This window comes from Mandrillus leucophaeus, unplaced genomic scaffold, assembly GCF_000951045.1.
Source record: "Mandrillus leucophaeus isolate KB7577 unplaced genomic scaffold, Mleu.le_1.0 Scaffold370, whole genome shotgun sequence".
Classification (NCBI taxonomy): domain Eukaryota; kingdom Metazoa; phylum Chordata; class Mammalia; order Primates; family Cercopithecidae; genus Mandrillus; species Mandrillus leucophaeus.
The window spans coordinates 1,735,675-1,760,977 of record NW_012103921.1 but is presented as its reverse complement, the minus strand read 5'-3'; the positions used below and the strand labels follow the sequence as shown (position 1 = coordinate 1,760,977).

Sequence of the window (25,303 nt, the reverse complement as noted above, 5' to 3'; positions counted from 1 at the left end):
AAAAAAAAAGAAAGAAAAAGAAAAAGAAAATCCAGGCTTTTGTAAATATACTCTGTTGGTGAGAGACACGTGGATACATGCTAGTGGAAATACCAAACAATACAATCCTTATGGAGGAGAAGTTGGCCTATCTAGTGACCTCGAGCAAAATCACACTTGCATTACCCTTTGTTCCAGCATCCGCAGTTGGAGGAATAGATTCTAGAGAAACCTACCAAGAATACGAAAGTCATATGCACAGGCTGTTTACTACAGCAGCCTTTATTATTACAAGATATTGGAAACACCCCAAGTGTTTATCAAGAGAGGACTGACTCAATAAGCAATGATCCAGACTCACGATGGAGAGCTATGAGCTGTCAGAGAATGAGGAGGCCAGGCGTAGTGGCTCACATCTGTAATCCCAGCACTTTGGGAGGCTGAGGTGGGTGGATCACCCGAGATCAGGAGTTCAAGACCAGTCTGGCCAACATGGTGAAACCTCATCTCTACTAAAAAATAGAAAAATTAGCCGGGCATGGGTGGTGCACACCTGTAGTCCCAGCTACTCGGGAGGCTGAGGTGGAAGAATCTCTTGAACCCAGGAGGCGGAGATTGCAGTGAGCTGAGATTGGGCCACTGCATTCCAGCTTGGGCAACAGAGAGAGATTCCATCTCAAAAACAAAAAAGAATGAGGAGTATCTTTCCATACTGCTGTGGCCTTCAGGATACTATATGTTGTTACGTGAGGAAAGCTAGGTAGAAGAAAGCATGCACTAGAGCTACTTTTATCTAAGAAAGAGCTGCAGTGAGCTATGATTGTGCCACTGCACTCCATTCTGGGCAACACAGCGAGACCCTATCTCAAAATAAAATGAAAAATAAATATAAAAGCAACAGAGGAAGGCAGAGAGGCAGGCAGGAGTGATGTGGTAGAAAAGATGTTTCTGAAAGATGAGGCAGGAGTGGAGTCAGAGAGATTCCATGCGTGAGAGGGACTGCTCCCCACCCTGGCTGTCTTTGCAGGGGTCCAGGAGCCCAGGAGTGCAGGCAGTGTCTAGAAGCCTGAGTGCTTGTGTGTGTGTATTGGTCCGTTTTCACAAAGCTCATAAAGACATACCCAACACTGGGTAATTTATAAAGAAAAAGAAGTTTAATGCACTCACAGTTCCACATGCCTGGGGCAGCCTCAAAATCACGGTGGAAGGTGAAAGGCACGTCTTACATGGTGGCAGGCAAAAGGAAAATCAGAACCAAGCGAAAGGGGTTTTCTCTTTTAAAACCATCAGATCTCATGAGACTCATTCACTACCACAAAAGCATGAATCATAATTGAATCATGGGAAACGGACCCCATGATTCAATTATCTCCCACCGGGTCCCTCCCACAACACATGAGAATTATGGGAGCTATAAATCAAGATGAGGTTTGGGTGGGGACACAGCCAAACCATGTCAGTGTGTACACAAACATACATACATATTTCCTTATAAAACAAACAAACAAACAAACAAACAAACAAACAAAAAACAGCTCTCTAGGTGCCTTAGGATGAAAAGATCCATCTAAGTCTGAATCTCTCCCATAAGACCTCCAAAAAAACATACAGAAGAACCAGGAGAGAAAAATAAAACCACCCTTAACCAGCCTACAGCCTGACCTGAAGACAGAGAACACTGGAAGCTTTGAATTACATGGAAGCACAGAGATAAACCCTCAAGTCCAGCAGACAGCCCCTGAGCCACCCCATGGGGAGGTAAGCAGAGAGCACCCAGGACAGCATGGGGCGAGGAGGAATGAGGTGATGGAAGGCAGGGTGCAGTCCCTCCACAAGGAGCAAGAAAATCCTAAAAACAGATCTGAAACCTGAAAATGAGAAACTGATGGAAGAGACCAGTATGTGCGCAGGACCAGAGGAGTTAGTCTCCAGAAGGTGCTGCATTTAGAAGTGGGACGCACCCTTGATGTGGAAACTGAAAGTCCTGCAGAAACAAGAGAAAACCACAAAAGACAAAAACCACCAAAAAAAACAAGCTTTCCTTTCACCCCCAAGATTTCTGCCCCCTATTTTTGTGCCTGTGAATATGGTATCTTCCTTGGCAAAAAAAAAAAAAAGACTTTGCAGCCGGGTCCGGTGGCTGATGCCTGTAATCCCGGCACTTTGGGAGGCTGAGGCGGGCAGATCATTTGAGCTTAGGAGTTCGAGACCAGCCTGGGCAACATGGCAAAACCCCTTCTCTACAAAACAATTAGCTGGGTGCAGTGGCACGCGCCTGCGGTCCCAGCTACTTGGGAGGCTGAGGCAAGAGAATCGTTTGAGCCTGGGACAGCCAGGGTAACATAGCAAGACCCCCAGGAGTTTGAGACCAGCCTAGGTAACATAGCAAGACCCCTTCTCTACAAAAAGTAATTAAAAAAAAAAAATTAACCAGGCATGGTGGTGCGTACCTGTAGTCCCAGCTACTCAGGAGGCTGAGGCAGGAGGATTTCTTGAGCCCAGGAGGTCAAGGCTGCAGTGAGCTATATGATTGTGCCACTGCACTCCAGCCTGGGCAACAGAGCGAGACCCTATCTCAAAATAAAATGAAAAATAAAAATAAAAGCAACAGAGGAAGGCAGAGAGGCAGGCAGGAGCGATGTGGTAGAAAAGATGTTTCTGAAAGATGAGGCAGGAGTGGAGTCAGAGAGATTCCACGCGTGAGAGGGACTGCTCCCCACCCTGGCTGTCTTTGCAGGGGTCCAGGAGCCCAGGAGCGCAGGCAGTGTCTAGAAGCCAAGAGTGGCCGACAGTCAGCAAAAAGATGAAGACTTCAGCCCCGCAAACCACCTCATCGAACTAAATTCTGCCAACACCTGAAATGAGTGTGGACAAGGATTCTTCCCCTAGAACCTCCTGAAGGAAGTCCAGCCCCACTAACACCTTGATTTCAGCCTCGTGGAATTCTAAGCAGAGAAGCCAGCCCCCACTGTACCCAGACTTTGACCTACAGAACTGTGAGATAGTATGTTTGTGTATATTAAGTAAATAAATGTATAGTAATTTGTTAACACAGTAATAGGAAACAAATCAGAGATTTGTTTAATTTGTTTGATTGATTAATTTGAGACAGGGTTTCATGCTGCTGTCCAGGCTGGCGTGCAATGTCACGATCTCCACTCACTGCAAGTTCCACCTCCCAGGCTCAAGCAATTCGCCCACCTCAGCCTCCCAAAGTGCTAGGATTACAGGCATGAGCCACAGTGCTCGGCCTAGAGTTCTATTTAAAACTACACTTCACTATACAAAGAGAAGAGTGTGCTATTGAATGAAGAAACCTAAGACACCACCCCAACCTTCATCTCTGCCTTCAGCTGTTATTGATAGTCCAGAAAAACAAGACATCACAGAGTAAACAGAAAAGAAGGAAAGAACAGATGTGTCTAACCAAAGCTACTAGAAGAAACAGAAAATAAAAATCAAAACATTTCAGTGAAGAAAATTCTCCCCGAAAGCACAAGCTCACAGAACCTAGCCAGCAGATTAAAAATGTAACACAAGGCTGGATGCAGTGGCTCACACCTACCCCAGCAGTTTGGGAGGCTGAGGCGGGAGGATTGTTTGAGCCCTAGGGTTCAAGGTTATAGTGAGCTATGCTCGTGCCACTGCACTTCAGCCTGGGTGACAGAGTGAGACTCTTAAAACTAAAAACTAAAAAATAACCCCAATTAGAATACATTTGAATAAAATGTTCTTAAACAGGCAGTCACAGGTACGAACATTTCTAATCCAAAATCAAAAAACTTAGAAAGGGACAAAAAAATCAAGAAGATACGAAATAGGACATTAATGAAAAGAAAGGAAAAAATATTAGAAATGTAGACCTAATTCAAGATATCTACGTGAGAATGAATTCAACTGGAAATATAACAAGGAGCATTAAGAAAAGACATAAAAATAGCCAAGAAGGGCCAAGCACGGTGGCTCACACCTGTAATCCCAGCACTTTGGGAGGCCGAGGCGGACAGATCACGAGGTCAGGAGATAGAAACCATCCTGGCTAACATGGTGAAACCCCGTCTCTACTAAAAATACAAAAAATTAGCCAGGCATGGTGGCAGGTGCCTGTAGTGCCAGCTACTCAGGAGGCTGAGGCACGAGAATGGCGTGAACTCAGGAGGCGGAGCTTGCAGTGAGCCGAGATCACTCCACTGCACTCCAGCCTGGGCGACGGAGTGAGACTCTGTCTCAAAAAAAAAAAAAAAAAAAGAAGCCAAGAAAATGAAAAACTAAGGAGGTTAAAAAGGCAAAAAGGTTTTGTTTTGTTGTTTTGTTTTTGAGACGGAGTGTCGCTCTGTCACCCAGGCTGGAGTGCTGTGGCGTGATGTCAGCTCACTGCAATCTCTACCTCCCAGAGTCAAGTGATTCTCCTGCCTCAGCCTCCTGAGTAGCTGGGATTACAGTGAGCACCACCAGGCCGGACTAATTTTTATATTTTTCCATAGTAGAGATGGCATTTCACCATGTTGGCCAGGTTGGTCTTGAACTCCTGACCTCTGGTGATCCACCCGTCTCAGCCTCCCAAAGTGCTGGGATTACAGGTGAGAGCCACCGCGCCCAGCCCAAAGAGGCAAAAGTTTTTATGCTCGGCAAGATCCTTTGGCTGCCAGGACGGTGGTGGGGGCAGGGAGGGGTGGGGAGGACCCTGAAGATGGCCAAGGAGCCATCATGAGGATCAGGAAACCCAGACAGCACAGAGAAAGCTCCAAAGGCAGCATATGTAACCCTCGCCGCGGGCAGAATCGCACTCTCCCTGACTCCGGCTTCACTCCCTTTCTCCAGCCGCATCTGCCCACTCTCTGCTCCTAGAACATGCTGACCTCTCTCCTGCTTCAGGCTCCATCCCAATGCTCCTCCTCACGCCACCCAGGGCTGGTTCTCTCTCTCTCAGTTCTCCCAGAAGTCTCTACCTTCAGGAGAACGTCCCTGTCCCTGACCTGTGTTAGCCCAGGTCCTTCTGAGGTTCCCAGTCTGGGTGCTTGTTTCATGAGCATGCTTTGTGGAAAGCACTTTATAGAAATGAATCAAGTTGTGCATTTGTAATGTGTGCACTTAATCATCTACAAAAATGAAAACATAAAGACGGAGTTGTCTCGCTCTGGTATTCTCTTCACAGTACTGACCACTCCTCCATATTCTCTTGCTTATTTCTCTGCTGTGTTATTTCTTACACACACACACCCACACGCGCACACACACAACACATACACGCATGTACACACACACAACATATCCGCATGCATGCACACACACACAACACACACACACCGGGAGACAAGCTCCACAGTGACAGGGACACATCTGTCCCTGTGACTGCTCTGCCTGCCAGCATCAGAACAGGGTGTGCCACACTGCAGGCACTTAATAAGTGCTTTCCAGCCTGGGAAATATGGTGAGACCCTGCCTGTCCAAAAAATTTCATAAAGTAGCCAGGTGTGGTGGTGCACACCTGTAGTCTCAGCTACTCGGGAGACTGAGACAGGAAGATTCTGGGAGGTGGAGGCTGCAGTGAGCTGACTGTACCACTGCACTCCAGCCTGGGCGACACAGAGAGACCCTGTCTCTGAAAATAAATAATAAATGCATGCATGCCTGCTGTGTAAAGAGTAGAGGGCTGCCTGGCTTCCCACAAGGTGTAGGGATGCCTGGATGGGGGTCTCACCCATCTCTGGACAGCTGGGCATGGGGGGCTGCACCTGGGCCTCACCTTCCTCTGCATCTTCTCCAGCAGCTTGCTCTTGGCCCGGACTTCCTCCTGGATGGAGTCATAGACATTGAGCAGCACCCAGTCCCCGCTGTCCTCATCCGAGTTCTGCAGGGCAGCCACCAGCTGCTTCCTGCGCTCATCTGCGTAGCGCTTACGCCGCTTGTGCTTCTCCTTCAGGTCCTTGTTCTTGGCCTGCTCTCCACCCACCACCTGCTGCTCCAACAGCTGCAGACTGTCGGCACAGAGGAAAAAGCAAACAAGAAAATATCTGCTCATCACCGAGCACGTGCCATCCGGCAGGCTCCAGGCTACGCGTGAGCCCACCAAATCCTTCCAATGACCCCACTTCACAGGGAGGGAAACCGAGGCTCAGCGACAGGACGCTGCTTGCTCAGGGTCACAACCAGGACTCCTGCCCAACTCCCTGCCTGTGCACTCGACCACAGTGGTGGGTCAGGGCGGGAATCTTCCTGTGGGCTCAGCTAACCCACCCCTGACCCGCGGACTTCCCACGCTGGTGCTCCCTGCAGCTGAGCAGGTGCGTTCTGTGTCTGAGGCCACTGGCATGATGAGAAGAACCCTGGGTTGTGAAAAATGTTCAATGCACTCAATGCACAATATTTAATCAGGGAGGGACACGCACAATACATTGTTAAGACTATTATATCCAAAATGCTCAAAAATGGTTAGAGTTTTGTCCTTTAAACGTACAAACTTTAGGCCGGGTGCAGTGGCTCACGCCTATAATCCCAACACTTGCGAAGGCTGAGGCAGGTAGGCTGCTTGAGCCCGGGAGCTTGAGACCAGCCTGGGCAACATGGAGAGACTCCATCTCTACCAAAAAATAAAATAAAATAAAATAAAATTTAAAAAAATCAATAAAAATGCACCAATGCCCCCTCCCCCCCCCAAAAAAGATACAAATTTTAAATAACTATAGAGAAAAGCTTACGGGAATTGCCACCTCCCACTGTCTAATGAAGCAACACAAAAATTTTTCAAACCCTGCCACTTTCCAAAGGGAATGAGTAGCCCAGAGGCTTGATAAGGATTCACAAAAGGAGGAGAGGATCATGCTCAGGAAAAAAATGGAACTTTGCAACCCGAGCAGCCAGGCTCTAACCACTTCAGGCTCCATGGCAGCCGGTGCAAAACGGAACCACGTCCATGTCACTGCTCTGTTTAAAATCCTGCTGCGGGGCTGGGTGCGGTGGCTCACGCCTATAATCCCAGCACTTTGGGAGGCCTAGGCAGGCGAATTACTTGAGGTCAGGAGTTTGAGACCAGCCTAGCCAACATGGTTAAACCCCATTTCTACTAACGATATAAAAATTAGCCAGGTGTGGTGGTGCACACCTGTAATCCCAGCTACTTGGGAGACTGAGGCATGAGAATGGCTTGAACCCAGGAGGCAGAGGTTGCAGTGAGCTGAGATCACGCCACTGCACTCTAGTCAGCCTGGGCGACACAGCAAGGCTCCGTCTCAAAAAAAAAAAAGAAAAAGAAAAAGAAAAAGAAAAAACAAATCCTGCTGTGGGTCGAGCCAAGCACCCAAGGAGGGTACACAGGGTCCTCCCTCCAGCTCCCCTGCACCCCTCCCCGGTTCACTCCAGCTTTCACTCATTGCTTGCACATCTCCAAACGCCCAGGCCGGGTCCCACCTTTGCAAGTGCTGTGCCCTTTCTCTAGGATGCCACCCCTGCAGCAAACCTTATTCAGGTGTCTCCCCTTCTGTGAAGCGCACCCCCCCTCTGCCTTCCCTCCACAGCACACTGCGAAAATAGCCAGGACACGTGCCAAGTGTTTACTGCGTGCCCAGCGCGGGGCTGCCACGTTGCAGGCAATGCCTCGTTTTGACCCTCACCACAAGCTTCTCACGCTGAGACTACTGATATCGCCCATTCTGAAGATGGGCAGTGAAGGCACAGAGAGGTTTCAAGTTGGCCTGAGGTGGCAGAGCTAGTGGAGGAGGCAGGCTGGGAACTGCTAGAGAACAGGACCCTCTTGGCTCTGCCTGTCCCCCACCCTGGCCTGTGGGCCTTGGGACTGGGGCAGCAGCTTGCTCATCCTTGCGTCCTGTGCCCAGCACTCAAGAGTCATTCAGTTAGTGTTTGAACTGTGGCCTCTGGGACTGGGTCTCCCCCACTGAACCCCTGGATGACTGTGGCATGGAGGTTGGGCTGACATCATTAACAGAAGTGAGAACTGAGGCTCAGAAAAGTTAAGCAACCTAACAAAGCCACACGGCAAGTGAGGAAAAGCCAGCTCCCCAGGTGGTCTCAGAGAGTGCCTGGGGATGACTTGTCCTGTGGGTGAGTGGGTATCACATCTGGGAGGGCACTGGAGGCCAGGGGGCTGGGGGCTTGGCTGGGATGGGAGAAAAGCCTGTGATACTCTGCCCTGGGATTCCTGAAACCTGAAGGCCAGCAGGCCTGACAAGGGATGCTGGTGGCAGCCTGTGTAGCTTCCAGAGCAGAGCCCTGCCCGCCCAGTCCCCACTGTGCCTGGAGACGAATCAGGGCCGCCCTGCCACGTTAGAAGGGAGAGCTGGGAGGAAGCTATGGCACCCCTGCCTCCATCCTGGAATGCAGCCCCTTCCCACCCCACCGTGGGGTCCCGCCGGCCCCATGCTCTGCTGCTTACCGGGCCAGCACCTGCTGCTGGTCCACGACGGGCAGCGGGTCATCGGTCAGCACTGCCACCTCCATGCCCACACTCTCCCTCCTCACACTGGCTGTGGCTGGTAGGGACTGAGGCTGAGCCACCACGGACACTGGGGCCTCAGTCTCCAACCACACGCCAGGCTCTGCCGTCGGCACCACCTCCAAGGCCACTTCGGAGGCCAGATCTACCTCCTGAGTGTGAAGAGAAACCCAGGTGGAGGTGGGAAGGCCACCCCCTCCCCCACGCCCGATGTCTCCCAGGCGGCTCAGTCCCAGACCGGGCCATTCCGCCTGCTGCAGCCCCGACAGATCACCTCCAGCTCAGGGACACCAGAAACACGCCCTGTTGAGTTCTTACTGCCGCTATTCCCACTGACACCCCCACGCTGGGAGGAAAGCTCCCAGCTTCCTCTCTCACCTCCTAAAAAAAAAAAAGAAAAAGAAAAAGAAAAAGAAAAAACAAATCCTGCTGTGGGTCGAGCCAAGCACCCAAGGAGGGTACACAGGGTCCTCCCTCCAGCTCCCCTGCACCCCTCCCCGGTTCACTCCAGCTTTCACTCATTGCTTGCACATCTCCAAACGCCCAGGCCGGGTCCCACCTTTGCAAGTGCTGTGCCCTTTCTCTAGGATGCCACCCCTGCAGCAAACCTTATTCAGGTGTCTCCCCTTCTGTGAAGCGCACCCCCCCTCTGCCTTCCCTCCACAGCACACTGCGAAAATAGCCAGGACACGTGCCAAGTGTTTACTGCGTGCCCAGCGCGGGGCTGCCACGTTGCAGGCAATGCCTCGTTTTGACCCTCACCACAAGCTTCTCACGCTGAGACTACTGATATCGCCCATTCTGAAGATGGGCAGTGAAGGCACAGAGAGGTTTCAAGTTGGCCTGAGGTGGCAGAGCTAGTGGAGGAGGCAGGCTGGGAACTGCTAGAGAACAGGACCCTCTTGGCTCTGCCTGTCCCCCACCCTGGCCTGTGGGCCTTGGGACTGGGGCAGCAGCTTGCTCATCCTTGCGTCCTGTGCCCAGCACTCAAGAGTCATTCAGTTAGTGTTTGAACTGTGGCCTCTGGGACTGGGTCTCCCCCACTGAACCCCTGGATGACTGTGGCATGGAGGTTGGGCTGACATCATTAACAGAAGTGAGAACTGAGGCTCAGAAAAGTTAAGCAACCTAACAAAGCCACACGGCAAGTGAGGAAAAGCCAGCTCCCCAGGTGGTCTCAGAGAGTGCCTGGGGATGACTTGTCCTGTGGGTGAGTGGGTATCACATCTGGGAGGGCACTGGAGGCCAGGGGGCTGGGGGCTTGGCTGGGATGGGAGAAAAGCCTGTGATACTCTGCCCTGGGATTCCTGAAACCTGAAGGCCAGCAGGCCTGACAAGGGATGCTGGTGGCAGCCTGTGTAGCTTCCAGAGCAGAGCCCTGCCCGCCCAGTCCCCACTGTGCCTGGAGACGAATCAGGGCCGCCCTGCCACGTTAGAAGGGAGAGCTGGGAGGAAGCTATGGCACCCCTGCCTCCATCCTGGAATGCAGCCCCTTCCCACCCCACCGTGGGGTCCCGCCGGCCCCATGCTCTGCTGCTTACCGGGCCAGCACCTGCTGCTGGTCCACGACGGGCAGCGGGTCATCGGTCAGCACTGCCACCTCCATGCCCACACTCTCCCTCCTCACACTGGCTGTGGCTGGTAGGGACTGAGGCTGAGCCACCACGGACACTGGGGCCTCAGTCTCCAACCACACGCCAGGCTCTGCCGTCGGCACCACCTCCAAGGCCACTTCGGAGGCCAGATCTACCTCCTGAGTGTGAAGAGAAACCCAGGTGGAGGTGGGAAGGCCACCCCCTCCCCCACGCCCGATGTCTCCCAGGCGGCTCAGTCCCAGACCGGGCCATTCCGCCTGCTGCAGCCCCGACAGATCACCTCCAGCTCAGGGACACCAGTGACACAAAAACACGCCCTGTTGAGTTCTTACTGCCGCTATTCCCACTGACACCCCCACGCTGGGAGGAAAGCTCCCAGCTTCCTCTCTCACCTCCCACAATCCAGTCCCCACAGGCAGTCAGGGCCATCTTAAAATAGAAACGGATCACATCCCGTTCCCGATAAGCCCCGCGTGACTTCCCGTCGCGTTAGCAGCAAAGTCCACCTTCCTCTCCGCCGGCTCCCTACCTCCACGGCCTCCCCCACCACCCTGGCCTCCTTTTCCATCGCGGAGAAAGTCACGGTCTTTCCAGCCATAGGACCTTGGCACTTGCTGTCCCCTCTGCTTGCTGCTTCCCCCCGTCCCTCCTTCACGCCTGGGTCCCATCTCAGAGTCACTTCCTAGCCAGGGCTGCCCCGGCCGCTCCATCTACGCCCTGCTGAGAGTCTGCTGCAGGCCCTGTGCCCAGCCCACCCTTGAGTCTAGATTGTCTTCTTCTCTATAAATGTGGGGAGATTTAAAGCCTCCTCTCGCTCTCCTGGGGTGTTCAAACTGGGTTCCCTGATGGTGTCTTAGGGGCTACCAGCCCTGACCTGCAGCCCTTGTCCTTTGCATACACTGGGCCTCAATTGCTTTACACAAAGGGCACCAAGGCTGAGGAAGGTTTGAAAGCCACCATCTAGAACAACAGGCCTCTTTCACTCCATAAGAAGATGATGGTTCCTCCCACTGCATACTGCCTGGTCACGGGCCATGGGCCACAAGCCCGGGGAAGGTGGGGGTTGTTGTTCTCAGCTCATGCATGAGGAAACTGAGGCGCAGGGAGGGAGAAGACAAGCTGGAGTTTCCCAGGAAGTTGAAGAGAACCCCGTCCCCAACACGGAGGCCCAGGGAGGTACTCACAGGCCTGGGCGGGAAGTCATCAGCCGCCTCGGCTTCGGGTCTGGCATCCCTGGGCTCCAGCAGGTCTGTCAGCACGGGGGCCTGGGAGGAGAGAGGGGATAGGAGAGGAAGAAGGCTGATTTGGGCCAGAACCATCCTCTGCTCCCTTACCCCTGGCCTCACTTCAACTCCCCAAGGCCTCCCACCACCCGCTACCCTCCCCTGCCTGTCACTCCTGAGAGAAGGAGCACAAAGTGGAGGAAGAGATGAGGGAGAGAACAGGGAAGAGAGGAAATGGGACAAGGGCTGCAGGTCAGCGCGTGGGGTGGGCTCCTGCTTTGTACCAGGAGTGTTGCCTGTATCCACTCCTCTGAAGCATTCTCGTTTTACAGATGAGGAAACCGAGCCCAGAAAGGTCACACACCAAGGAAGTGGTAGACCTGAGATCTGTCTCTCTAAATACACACACACACAGACACACACACACAAACACAGACACACACAGGAAAGGAAAGGAAAGCAGAGAACAAAAAGAGAAGAAAATAGGACTCTTTTTTTCTTTGCGATGGAGTCTCACTCTGTCACCCAGGCCGGAGCACAGTGGTGCGATCTTGACTCACTGCAATCTCCGTCTCCCAGGTTCAAGTGATCCTCCTGCCTCAGCCTCCTGAGGAGCTGGGATTACAGGTGCACGCCACCACACCCGGCTAATTTTTATAGTTTTAGTAGAAATGGGGTTTCACCATGTTGGCCAGGCTGGTCTTGAACTCCTGGCCTCAGGCGATCCACCCACCTCGGTCTCCCAAAGTTCTGGGATTACAGGAGTGAGCCAATGTGCCTGGCCAAGAGGAACATTTTTTTAAAACAAGAGGGTTGTTGAAAAGGGAGAAGATGTTGGTCAGGGGGCCGGACGGAGGAAGAGCAGTGTCCCAGAAGCCTCACGGTCACTGAAGGGTGGCTGGATTCCCACAGACCCCCCACCCAGCTCACTACGGAGCTCACGAGCCGGTGAGGGTTGCCCAAGGCTCCGTCAGGCCTGGACACTCACTGTAACCATGGCAACTGGGCAAACGCCCCGTACAGCTGTCACTCCATCTGCAGAACAGGTGCCCACCTGGCATAACCTTGCACCTCGACCCCAACTTTATTATTAAATTACAGAGCATGAGACAGATCTTCTCCTTTCCCAACCCCTGGACACCAGTGCCCCTGAACCAGCCACCAGTGCCAGAGCCACAGCGGACACAGTGGAGCCACGGCCTGAGCAGCAGAGGCCGTGTGTGTGAACAGTGTGTGGACAGTGAGCTCCAGACCCTGGGCAAGCTCTGCCTGCTCAGCGTTCGCATGGCACCAGGCATGACATCAGCTACCTGCATGGGGACCTTGGGGATGTCTGCCTGGGGTGCGTCTGTCCTGGCCACGGTGGAGGAGAGTCTGGCCAGCTTGGCTTCCACCTCGGCAAACGGGTCCCGCAGGCCTAGTAACCCCTGCAGGGGCACCTCCTGCGACTCCTCTTCCGGGAGGTAGTTCTGTTCCCCCAGCTGGTGCCCAGCGGCCTCCTGCCCGACACACTCATCCAGGAAGTATCTGCTCCTGGACTCCACAGTGGGCATGGAGACCTCCACGTTGGAGGGCTCCTCGGGCCCAGGGAAAGCCTCAGACACAGAGGTTTCTTCGAGTGAGGATGACTCACTGGAGCCCACAGAAATCCCAGACTTGGAGGGTTCCACGTTGGGCAGCTCCGCAAACCTGGAGGAAACCTCAGTCTTGGAGACGTCATCACTGGGCAGAGTGTCAGTCGTGGAGAAGACCTCGGGTTTCACCACTGTCTCATACTGGAAAGCAGGCGGGTACTCAGAGCTGGTGGCAAACTCGGCCCTGGACATGACCTCAGCCTTGTAGAGGACTTCCGCCTGCAAGACAGCCTCTGCAAAATGGAGAAATTCCTTCAGGTTTTTTTTTTTTTTTTTTGAGAGGGAGTCTCGCTCTGTCGCCCAGGCTGGAGTGCAGTGGCCGGATCTCAGCTCGCTGCAAGCTCCGCCTCCTGAGTTTACGCCATTCTCCTGCCTCAGCCTCCCGAGTAGCTGGGACTACAGGTACCCGCCACCACGCCTGGCTAATTTTTTTGTAGTTTTAGTAGAGATGGGGTTTCACCGTGTAAGCCAGGATGGTCCAATCTCCTGACCTTGTGATCCTCCTGCCTCAGCCTCCCAAAGTGCTGGGATTACAGGTGTGAGCCACCGCACCCGGCCCAAGCCCACTGTTTCTAAAAGACCAGCTTGAGAGTCAGAGCCTCCTAGGCCCTCCTGAGGCTGGCTACAGCCTGCCTGCCTTCCCATCTCTGCTCTTATCAGAACCCAAACCTACTGCCTTCCACCTCTTCCAGGAAGCCTTCCCTGACCAACACTGTGATTTCTCCATTTTCTGACCTCCACAGCCACTAAGTGCTGGGCTCTTACGGCACGCCCTGCCTCGGGACCACTCTTCACACACTGGCAGGCTTCCTGGGGCCTTGTTGCCTTCCAAGGCTGGGAGTTCGGCAGATTTCATGCCCAGGTGCCCTAGGAGCCCCCACTGGAGTGCCCGGCCCAGGGCTCTTGTCCACTGGATATGCTAGATCCGCAAGAGCTAAATGAATGCTGTGGATGAATGTCAGAGCCAGACAAAGAGCAGCTGGAGGCCTCATATTCAATCTGGACTGCAGGGAACACTCCAAAGGGCAGAACATGCTAGAATCGGCTCCCTCCTCTTCCCCTGGGTCTCCTCCAGGAGCACATCTCCCTTGCAGTGGAGACAGGGCTGCATTCACATGGACCCCTTAGTGCTCCGGCTCAGGGGGCTCCCGGCGCCTCTCATACCTCCCACCCATTTCTTCATCGCTGTGTCCCAGACCCCTGTAAGTGGGTCTTGATATTTCCCTTTGCTGAAATATGGGATCCACTCCCCAGCTGAATGTCCTGGATCTGTCTCAGACTTGGTTTTCACGTGGTTAGGGGAAGATTCAGGGAGTCCTACCTCGCTGGACTGGGGAAAGAGAGGCTCAGTGAGAAGGTACAGGTAAAGCAGGTAAATTACCCGACACATGGTAATGTGCAACAAATGGTACCGACGGTGCGATCAGTATCATCATCATTCCAGGCCTGGATTCTACTTATTCATGAGTGCTAGGAAGTCTGAACCTCCAGGCAGCATGTGTGTTTGACTGACACTGGTACAGCAGAACATCCTAGGGTGGCAAAAAGAAGACAAAAACTAAAGGCCAAGTGCAGTGGCTCACGCCTGTAATCCCACTTTGGGAGGCCAAGGCAGGTGGACCGCTTGAGCCCTGGAGTTCGAGACCAGCCTGGCCAACATGACGAAACCCCATCTCTACTGAAAACACAAAAATTAGCCGGGTGTGGTAGTGTGCACCTGTAATTCCAGCTACTCAGGAGACTGAGGCATGACAATTGCTTAAACCCGGGATGTAGAGGTTGCAGTGAGCCAAGATCATGCCACTGCACTCCAGCCTGGGCGACAGAGCAAGACTCCATCTCAAAACAAATTTTTTTTTTTTTAAAAAGACAAAAACTTTCAGATAGGTAAAAACTTGTGGCTACGGATTAAATCCTTATTATGGGATGTGTTTGCTTTGGTAACAGAGAGGCTCAAAAGTAAGAGAAGAAAATGGAAAACACAGAAATTCAGGGCAGGGGCTTGCCTTTACAGAAAGGATGTACTTCACAGCTCACAGTCAGCCTCGAGCTGGAGCCCAGCCCATGGCTAAGCCATCCCAGTGCAGTGCTGTGGGTAAGAACACTGGCTCTGGGGCCAGACTGCCTGGGTTCAAATCCTGGCTCTCCTTTACCAGCTGTGTGACCATGGATGGGCAACTTACTTACCCTCTCTGTGCCTCAGTTTCCTCATCTATATAGTGAGCATCACTGTCGTACCTACCTTACCGGACCATTGTGAGGATAAAACAGACCTGAGCCTGGGGTGTAGAAAATGCTCTGTGATGCAGTTACTGCAATGAGGCAGAAAGGAGGCCACCTTCCCTCGAGACAGCCTGGGGAGGCAAGGGGTGCCCACCTGTCTCCTTCCGCAGGTTCTCCTCCAGTGTGGACAGCCTGACATCATATGAGTTGCGCATGGCAGTGATGTCTTCCTCCAGCCTGGCCCGAGACTCCTGCTCAGCCTTATAGTCGGCTTTCAGCCGGGCCAGGCGCTCTTCATACTCCTGGTGGGGAGGGGGGACCAGAGGGCAGGCAGCATTTTATCATCATTTTGAAACCCAGCTTTAGGTATTCCTTTGCTGCTATTCAAACAATACAGAACATATAAGTAAGCCAAGAGAATCCAATTGTACAACACTGTGATAATTACTTGCTAGTGAAGACCTTTCTAAACTGTTCTCAATGCTTTTTTGTTTTGTTTTGTTTTTGAGACAGGGTCTCACTCTGTCCCCCAGGCTGGAGTGCAACGGCATAATCATGGCTCATTCCAGCCTCAAACTCCCAGGCTCAAGTGATCTTCCTGCCTCAGCCTCCCGAATAGCTGGGACTATGGGCATGCCACCATCAGCTAATTAAAAAAAAAATTTTGTGGGGCAGGCGCAGTGGCTCACGCCTGTAACCCCAACACTTTGGGAAACCGAGGCAGATCGCTTGAGGCCAGGGTTCAAGACCAGCCTGGCCAACATGGCGAAACCCCGTCTCTACTAAAAGTACAAAAATTAGCCAAGCGTGGTGGCGTGCCTGTAATCTCAGTTACTGGGGAAGCAGAGGCATGAGACTGCTTGAACCTGGGAAGTGGGGGTCGCAGTGAGCCAAGATCATGCCACTGCTCTCCAGCCTGGGTGACAGAGTGAGACTCTGTCTCAAAAATAAAAATAAATAAAAAATTTCTAGAGTAGGGGTCTCACTATGTTGCCCAGCTTGTTCTCAAACTCCTGGACTCAAGTGATCCTCCCACCCTGGCCTCCCAAAGTGTTGGGATTACAGGCATGAGCCACCACACCCAGCCTCTCAGTGCTTCTTTTTGTTTGTTTGTTTGTTTTTTGAGATGGAGTTTCACTCTTGTTGCCCAGGTTGGAGTGCAATGGCACAATCTCGGCTCACTGCAACCTCCACCCCCCAGGTTCAGGCGATTCTCCTGCCACAGCCTCCCAAGTAGCTGGGATTACAGGTGTCCACCACCAAGTCCGGTTAATTTTTTTTTTTTTTAGTAGAGACGGGGTTTCACCATGTTGGCCAGGTTGGTCTTGAACTCCTGACCTCAGGTGATCTGCCAGCCTCAGCCTCCCAATGTGCTGGGAATACAGGCATGAGCCACTATGCCCAGGCTGCTCAGTGCGTTTTTAACAGATTAATAATATGTGCGTTTGTTTGCAACCTATTTTATCCACACAGCAATATATCAAGAACACCTTTCCATGTTGGCAAATACCTTTCTGCCCAATGGTCCTCAATCCATCAATGACAAAATATATTTTTAGTCACCCACTTCTCTCCATCTTTGCTATCACTGCCAGCTCTCATCCAAACAGCCACCTGGTACTCACCTCTGTTCTCACTCTGGCCCCAACCTCTGACACAGCCATGGTGCCCATGCAGGTGTCTCCCCTGCTTAGGATCTGCTAATGGAATCCTATGTTCATGGATGAAATCTAAGCTCCCCAACTTGATCTGAGTCCCAAGTGATTTGGCCCTGCCTACCCCTCAACGGCTATGATGCACATTTGGGGCCTCCTAGACAAACCCACTTCCTCCCTGCCCCAAGGCCTGTGCCCTGCTCCCTGGCAAGCACCTTCCCAGGCCTCAGCTTAGTAACACCCCTCAGAGAGGCCTTCTGACCATACTCTCAGAAGCCCTCCTGCACTGCTCTCTGTCCCTTCCTCTATTGCTTTTTTTTTTTTTTTTTTTCCCTGAGACAGGGTCTCACTCTGTCACCTGGGCTGCAGTGCAGTGGCTCAATTTCAGCTCACTGCAACCTCTGCCTCCCAGGTTCAAGTGATTCTCCTGCCTCTGCCTCCCAAGTAGCCTATTACATGCGCACCCCACCATGCCTGGCTAATTTTCGTATTTTTGGTAGAGATGGGGTTTTCAATCATTTCACTACCCCAGGATGAGGACTGCTGGGAGACAGCCAAGGGCAGGACACACTTGCCCGGGGAAGGGTGTGAATGGGTGTGAACAGGTGTGAACGGGTGTGACTGGGTGAATGGTGGGTGGATGGGTGTGAATGGGTGTGTGGTGTGTGAATAGGTGTGAACGGTGTGTGAGCTGTCTCAGCAGCGCCCCCTTCCTCACAGCCCTCCACAGCTGCTGTCTTCTGACACCAGGGCAAGGGCTGCCAGTTGCTTCTTTTCCTTCCTTGTGTCTCTTCTGTCTCTCCAGCTTCCTAGTAATCACAGGAGCTGCTACTTCTGCCTGACCCATTGCTTCCTTCATGATAATCTCTACTTATTTGATTACAGTTTATTGTTGGTCTCCCCTACCAGAAGGCACCCTCCAGAGAGCAAGGACCATCCTGTCCTTTTTTGTTGTTGTTGTGAGACAGAGTCTCGCTCTGTTGCCCAGGCTGGAGTGCAGTGGTGTGATCTCAGCTCACTGTAACCTCCACCTCCCAGGTTCAAGCAATTCTCCTGCCTCAGCCTCCTGAGTAGCTGGGACTACAGGTACACACCACCACACCCAGCTAATTTTTTACATTTTTGGTAGAGACAGGGTTTCACCATCTTGGCCAGGCTGGAAGGACCAACCTGTCTTGTAACCTCGGAGCCTGCCAGAAGAGGGATTCAAGAAACACCTGTGGAGCCAGTAAATGGCAGATCTGCAGGTTATGGGCATGCAACATATTCAGGCCTCTGACACACACGTCCCAAGAGAAGGGCAGGGCATTTATTTTTTTATTTATTTATTTATTTATTTATTTTTTTGAGACGGAGTCTCGCTCTGTCGCCCAGGCTGGAGTGCTGTGGCCGGGTCTCAGCTCACTGCAAGCTCCGCCTCCCGGGTTCCCGCCATTCTCCTGCCTCAGCCTCCCGAGTAGCTGGGACTACAGGCGCCCGCCACCTCGCCCGGCTAGTTTTTTGTATTTTTTTTTAGTAGAGACGGGGTTTCACCGTGTTAGCCAGGATGGTCTCGATCTCCTGACCTCGTGATCCGCCCGTCTCGGCCTCCCAAAGTGCTGGGATTACAGGCTTGAGCCACCGCGCCCGGCCCGGGCATTTATGAATTAAAGATAGTCTGGGACCCTTTGTCTTCTGGAGCCACTGCTGACAGACACACCTGCCACTGTAGTAAGCCAGAGAGAGGGGACAAGGACAGGGATGGGGTGGGCAAGCACCACATCATACTCCCACATCTCCAGATCCCTTTGGCAAATACAAACTGGCATGGATAGCACTGATTTAGGCTCTTAGGGAGGGAGAGAAGGGGACAGAGAATAATTCAGATGTAATCGTGCATTCTTCAGTACATTTTTAGATACACTTGAACCTCAAAGCAATACCCACAGTGTTACTGAGGCCCAGGGAGGTTCCATGACCAGGCAGCTCTTCAGAGCCCTGCAGCCCTCTCCTCCACTGCCCCCTGCTCTCGCTGCCCTCCTCACCAGTTGGCGTCCCAGGACCCATGGCTCGAGTCAGTAAACATCCCTGACTCCCTCACCCAGCCCCTCTATTGTTTTCTCCCAGCACAGCCCTGACCCTGGTTAAACCCAGGCCTCACCTTAGCAATACACGGATGGAAACATACACATACGCACGCACACACATGCAGGCACACACATGCACATGAAGGCACACATGTACCCGCAGGCACACATGCGCACACACACATGCACCCCACAGGCACACATGCACACACACACATTCACACACATACACATGCAGGCACACATGCACACATACATGCACACGCACGCACGCATACATGCACACACGCACACAACATATGCATGTGCACAGCACCACCAATCTCCTTTTTTTTTTTTAATTTTTAATTTTTTTTTGAGTCAGAGTCTCAGTCTGTTGCCCAGGCTGGAGTGCAGTGGCGCCATCTCAGCTCACTGCAACCTCCGCCTCCCGGGTTCAACCAGTTCTCCTACCTCAGTCACCCAAGTAACTAGGATCACAGGCACATGCCATCACGCCCAGCTAATTTTTGTATTTTTAGTAGAGACGGGGTTTCACCATGTTGGCCCGGCTGGTCTTGAACTCCTGACCTCAAGCAATCAGCCCCCTTCGGCATACCAAAGTGCTGGGATTACAGGCATGAGCCACTGCGCCCAACCCCATTCTCACTTTTAAACATGGGACCTGAATCTCAGGCAGGTGAGCTTCTACATGGCTGAGCTCACAGCCCCAGTCCCACCCTTTCGCTCTGTCTTCCCAACCCTCCTTTCCTCCCACATTCGTTGCCTGGTGAGTCACAGAGAACAGCGAGGCACAGGACTCCCTCACCTTCCCGTCCACCTGCAGGTCTACCCGGAAGCTCCACCTCCTCTCATCCCACGCTGCACAGCTCCAGGACCTTGTGCTTGCAATCCGCCCCCTCCTTCCTGTACCTCGACTTCTCCCTCTGTGCTGGATAATTCCCGACAGTCTACAAGACATGCTCTCTTACTTCCGACATTTAAAGCATGAAAAACCCTTCCTTGGCCCCATATCTCCCTCTGGCCAGAGTGTCCAGCACTCAGCAAGCGCTCACAATATGCCTGTTAAGGTCTGAATGGCGGAGCTGACCCCCAACTCTTGCTTGGTACATGATACACAGCCCGCCAAGGAGAAGATGGCCCTTCATTTCATCCTCTTACATCCCTAAGCAGCAGCAGGAAAGGCGCTATGATGCCTGTTCTGCAGATGAGACAGAAGCTCAGAGAGCTCCAACAACCTGCCCAAGGTCACAGAGCCTATAAGGAGGGACCTGCAGAAAGTGAAAGCTGGACGGACCCCAGGAATCTTCCGGTCCAAACCCCTGGTTCAGACTGGGGACCGAAACCCGGCTCCCGGCCCGTGCCCTCTTCCCTACACAGAGGGGCCTCCTCCCTTTTCCTGAATGGTTCTGGAATGGAAAGGGAAACATGGTCCCAGGAGCATAGCAGGAGCTCAATAAATACGAGAGTTGAGAAAAAAAACAAATGGGAGAGAGGAAGGAAGCAGGGATAGCAGAGGGGCGGGGGACACACACATCTTCAACGCTTCCTCCAAGCATGGCTCACAGAAGAAACCTCACGGTTTCTTGGAATCCTGGTGGCGGTGGCGTCAGGCAGCAGCACTCTGACGCAGTGTCCACTGGGACGCCCCACGAGGAGGAGGCAGGCGACCCCATCCCCAGGGCAGAAGGCACCCCCATCCGTGGCTCTCCGGGGGCCCGCCAGGAACGGCGTCGCTTCTCCCTGGTGACCACCAGGGGGAGGCAGTGCCCTACTTACCGGAGAGCGGGGCCGCCGGCCCCATCGGGCTTCCCGGGAAGGAAGCCTCCGTCCCCGTCCTGCACAGCCCGCCCCACCCCCTCCATCTGTGACCAAAGCCCCCCGGGCTGCGACTCCATGTGTGACTCCCAGCCTCCGAGCCCCCCTGTGCGACTCCATGCCCACTCCGAACTCCAGCAGGCTGGCTTCTCTGGTTTCTGTGGGCTTATCTGAGCTCAGCCATCCCCCAGGGCCCCTCCTTGCTAAAGCCTCCCTGGGAGCCTCCCCACGGCTACAGGAAGGGACCTGACACCCGGGCTGGAAACGGCAGTGGAGGGAGAAAGGCAGTGCCCGCCGCAGAGCTCCCAGAGCCGGCAGGGGCGGACGGCGTCCGCTGGGGGCACCATCGAGCCTCTCCCCAAACAGCACAGGCCCCGCCCGTCACGTACAGCACCCAAGGCCTGGATTTCTCCCAGGCCTCTGGCCCACAGGACTGAGACCCCCAAAGTCCTCCTATCTGCCCCAGGGGCTGGGCCCCAGGTCCCCACAGCCCAACAGGGGCTTCCGAGGCCTGAGGGCGGACCCGAATGGGAGGTCGTAGTTGAGTGGCAGGGGTCCAGCAGCGGACACATCCAGGCCCAGCCCCTGGATAGCTCGTCCTGCGTGGCATCGGGTTCCAAATCAGGAAAAGCCAGGGATCTCAAGGGACCATCAGGCCCGGCGCAGTGGCTCATGCCTGTAAACCCAACACTTCGGGAGGCTGAGGTGGGAGGATCGCTTGAGCCCAGGAGTTCAAGACCAGCCTAGGAAACATAGAGACCCCATCTCTACAAAAAAATTTAAAACTTAGCCAAGCGTAATGACATGCACCTGTGGTCCAGGCTACTTGGGAAGCTGAGGTGGGAGGAGCACCTGAGCCAGGGAGTTTGCGGCTGCGTGAGTTGAGATCACACCACTGCACTCCAGCCTGGGTGACAAGAAGATGCTGTCTCAAAAATAAATAAGTAAATAAATAAATGAATAAAGGGACTGCCACATGTCAAACTCCACCGCACACTCAGGTCTCAGGCTGCAGCATTTAGGCGGGATTCTCTGGAAACCAACAGAGCCTGGAGTCAGGGATGGAGCCAAAGGCAGGAGTGGGGAGGCCCCACCATGCCTGGCTGTGGAAGTCCTGCTCTGGGGATCAGCTCTGCCTTCGGAAATCAGGGGCATCATCTCACCCGCTGCTTCCCAGGGATGTTGGGAGGCACTCACATGAGAGGACCCAGGTGCCCTAGGTGACAGCTTTTTCCAGGAGGCCAACACCACACTCACCTGCTGGTCAAACAGGCTGCCTGGCTCTAAGACCCCGGCTTGTTGACGGCTGCTGCGGGACAGACTCCTCCCCACCCTGACTGCCTCGCCTCTGCACAGGCCATTTCCACAGCCAGGCATGCCTTTTCTGCTTCCATCAATGCACAGCTACCCCTTCCTTCAAAACCGAGGGGAAGAACACGCCCCTGGAGACGCCCCTGCACCCCTCTATTCTCACCATGCAGGCCCTGAGGCAGTACTGACTGCAGTCTGGAGTCAAGAACTCAAGTTCTAATCCTGGCTCAGACTCTTTGCTGTGTGACGTTGGGCAAGTCCTGGCATCCCTTTGAGCCTCAACTTTCTCAGGACCAACCCCAAGGTGAAGGTACGGTGATACCGCATTGGACCCCAGCGGCAGCTCTGCCCTTCTTGCTGGGCCACACCTGCCTGCCCCTTCTCCATGTTCCCACCCACTTGGATCTCACCTCCCGGATCAGCTGCTTCTCGGCTTCCATGTCATGCTGGATCACAGGTGGGGGCAACAGCTTCTCCTCCAGCTGCACAGGGTCTGGGGGCACCTGCCTGGACAGCAAGGCTGGAGGAGAAACAGAAATTAGCAGCCAGGACAAGGGGCAGATGGTGTGCAGGAATTACACGGAAATCTGTAAAAAGACGACCTCATGGTCATTCAAGAAGACTTTAAAGTATTGAGCTTATTTCAAACACATCTCCATGTAAAAGGCTGTTAGTCACCCAACAAATATTTATGGAGCACCTCGATGTTCTAGACGCTGAGGATGTGGCACTGAACAAAGACAAAACTCCACACCCACGCTGAGTTTCCCACTGGGAAAAAGAGGGGAAAGGCAGATGGACAAGGTGAAATGCCTTGTGGTGGTGTTCAAGGCCCTCTCCACTCAAGCCCTGCCTGACTACCTCCCATCAAAATTAATAAGCAAAATGGGTAACACGTTACAAGGTGATGTGTACTGAGAAGAAAAAGCAAGTAGGGAGGGTGCTTGGGAGTTAGAAGCAGTTAGAAGAGTTGCAATTTATTTACTTATATATTTATCGAGACAGGGTCTTGCTCTGCCACCCAAGCCAGAGTGCAGTGGTGGGATTATAACTCACTGAAGCCTCAAATTCCTGGGCTCAAATGATCCTCCCACCTGAGCCTCCCGAGTAGCTGGGACTAGAGGCACACACCACCACGCCCAGCTAGTCTTATTTTATTTTTTTGTAAAGATGGGGTCTCACCATGCTATCCAGACTAGTCTCAAACTCCTGGGATCAAGCAATCTTCTCATCTCAGCCTCCCAAAGTTCTGGGATTAAAGTGTGAGCTGCCTTGCCTGGCCCAAGTTGCCATTTAAATAGTGTGTTAGGCCGGGCACAGTGTCTCATGTCTGTAACCCCAGCACTTTGGGAGGCTGAGGCGGCAGATCACTTGAGGTCGGGAGTTCAAGACAAGCCCAGCCAACATAGTAAAACCCCGTCTCTACCAAAAATACAAAAATTAGCCGGGCATGGTGGCGGGAGCCTGTAATCCCAGCTACTCAGGAGGCTGAGACAGGAGAATTGCTTGAACCGGGAGGGCGGAGGTTGCAGTGAGCTGAGATGGCGCTATTGCACTCCAGCCTGTGTGAAAGAGCGAGACTCTGTCTACAAAAATAAATAAATAAATAAATAAATAAATAAATAGATAAATAAATAAATAGCTTATTTATTGAAGGTCTTTTAGTCAAGGCATGAAGGAAGCAGGGAGGAGAGGCAGGCACAGGAGGAGCTTGCTAGACCGCGGGAGTGGTGAGTGCGAGGGTCCTGAGGCAGTTGTGAGCCTGCCCTGTTCCTGGCCCAGCCAGGAGGCCAGTGTGGCTGGAGGGGAGGGAGTGATGGGCAGGACAGGCAGAGACGTCCAAGAGGGATAATGCCAGATTGTGAGAGCTGTGGAGGGCCGGGTGAGGGCTTTGGCTGTGACTCTGGACTGAACGGGGCAGGTGTGCACAGGGCAGTCACAGGCCTTGCATTTGAACAGGCTCTCCCTGGCTGCTGCGCGGAGAGTGCACTGAGGGGAACCAGGGCAGGCGCTAGGAGACCGGTGGGGGGCGGTGCAGAAACTCAGGCTGAAGGGCAGCAGTGAACAGGCTGTAGCCAGTGTTTTCTTTCCTTTCCTTTTTTTTTTTTTTTGAGACGGGGTCTTTGCTCTGTCGCCTAGGCTAGATGCAGTGGTATAATTTTGGCTCACTGCAACCTCCCTCTCCCAGGTTCAAGTGATACTCCTGCCTCAGACTCTCGAGTAGCTGGAACTACAGGTGCACACCACCACGTCCGGCTAATATTTTCTATTTTAGTAGAGACGAAGCTTCACCATGTTGGCCAGGCTGGTCTCAAACTCCTGACCTCAAGTCATCTGCCGACCTCGGCCTCCCAAAGTACTAGGATTATAGGCATGAGCCACTGCACCCTGCCAGGCTGTAGCCAGTTTTGAAGGTGGAGGTGGCAGGAGCTGCTGACCAACTGGATGTGGATTTGAGAGAAAGTGAGAAGCCAGGGGTGACCCCAAGGTGCCTGGTTTGAACACCTGAGTTACCGCCATCAGCTGTAGGGGGGAAGCACGCCTAGCAGATTTGGGGGCCCATCGAGTTGACAGTGGGACATGTTGGGTTTGAAATGCTTATTACACAGCTGCAGATTCAAGTTTGGAATTCAGAGGACATGGATAGTATGTTTTACTTGTTTTCTACATTGCATGATGTTCTGTTATCTTGAAGGACTTGCTGGGCAGGATTAGACTGCCCTTCAGGGCTAGATAATTCCTAGAAACCGTAAACCACGAGTCAGTGAGTCCATCTTCGGTATATAAACCAGCGGAGCCTGAGTCCACACCCCAAGCCACCTGCTGTATATAACTCTCACACCAGGCCAAGATTCCCCCTGCCCTGAACAGACCCAGGGCCAGGCATAGACAACAAGGAACAGCCCCTCGACCCAAAAACCTACCAGAATTATTCAAATCAGCTGGTCCCAACCCGCCTCCCAGGCCCTGCCATGCTTTTCCCACAGGAAGCCCAGTAAAGGCTGTGGCCTGGGCCCCACTCCCTTCTCCCTCCAGACCAATGCTGGTGCTTCCCCGTGGCCTGTGGGCATGCCCGACCCCGGGTTTCCAGGAGCACTGTGAGTCACAGTGAAGTTCCCTTTCAGTGGCGCTGACCTCTCTGTGCTGTCACCCAGTCACCTTTATAAATTAAGACACGAGGCCGGGCGAGGTGACTCACGCCTGTAATCTCAGCACTTTGGGAGGCTGAGGTGGGCAAATCACGAGGTCCTGATCGAGACCATGCTGGCTAACACAGTGAAACCCCATCTCTATTAAAAATACAAAAAATTAGCTGGGCATGGTGGCGTGTGCCTGTAGTACCAGCTACT

The 25,303-nt window shown here is 53.2% G+C and overlaps 1 protein-coding gene across 2 annotated transcripts in view; it reads right to left on the bottom strand.

Annotated features, from left to right (window-relative positions):
* Window positions 1–25,303, bottom strand: part of KIF17 (kinesin family member 17) — a 55,623-nt gene that overhangs the window by 14,562 nt on the left and 15,758 nt on the right. For both annotated transcript variants that reach the window (XM_011990140.1, XM_011990142.1), the window contains 6 exons: window positions 22,364–22,473; window positions 15,258–15,405; window positions 12,557–13,113; window positions 11,208–11,288; window positions 9,970–10,181; window positions 5,726–5,957 (listed from right to left, as the gene is read on the bottom strand). In XM_011990140.1, the coding sequence (XP_011845530.1) occupies window positions 5,726–5,957; window positions 9,970–10,181; window positions 11,208–11,288; window positions 12,557–13,113; window positions 15,258–15,405; window positions 22,364–22,473 (1,340 nt within the window). The remainder of the gene's footprint in view (window positions 1–5,725; window positions 5,958–9,969; window positions 10,182–11,207; window positions 11,289–12,556; window positions 13,114–15,257; window positions 15,406–22,363; window positions 22,474–25,303) is intronic.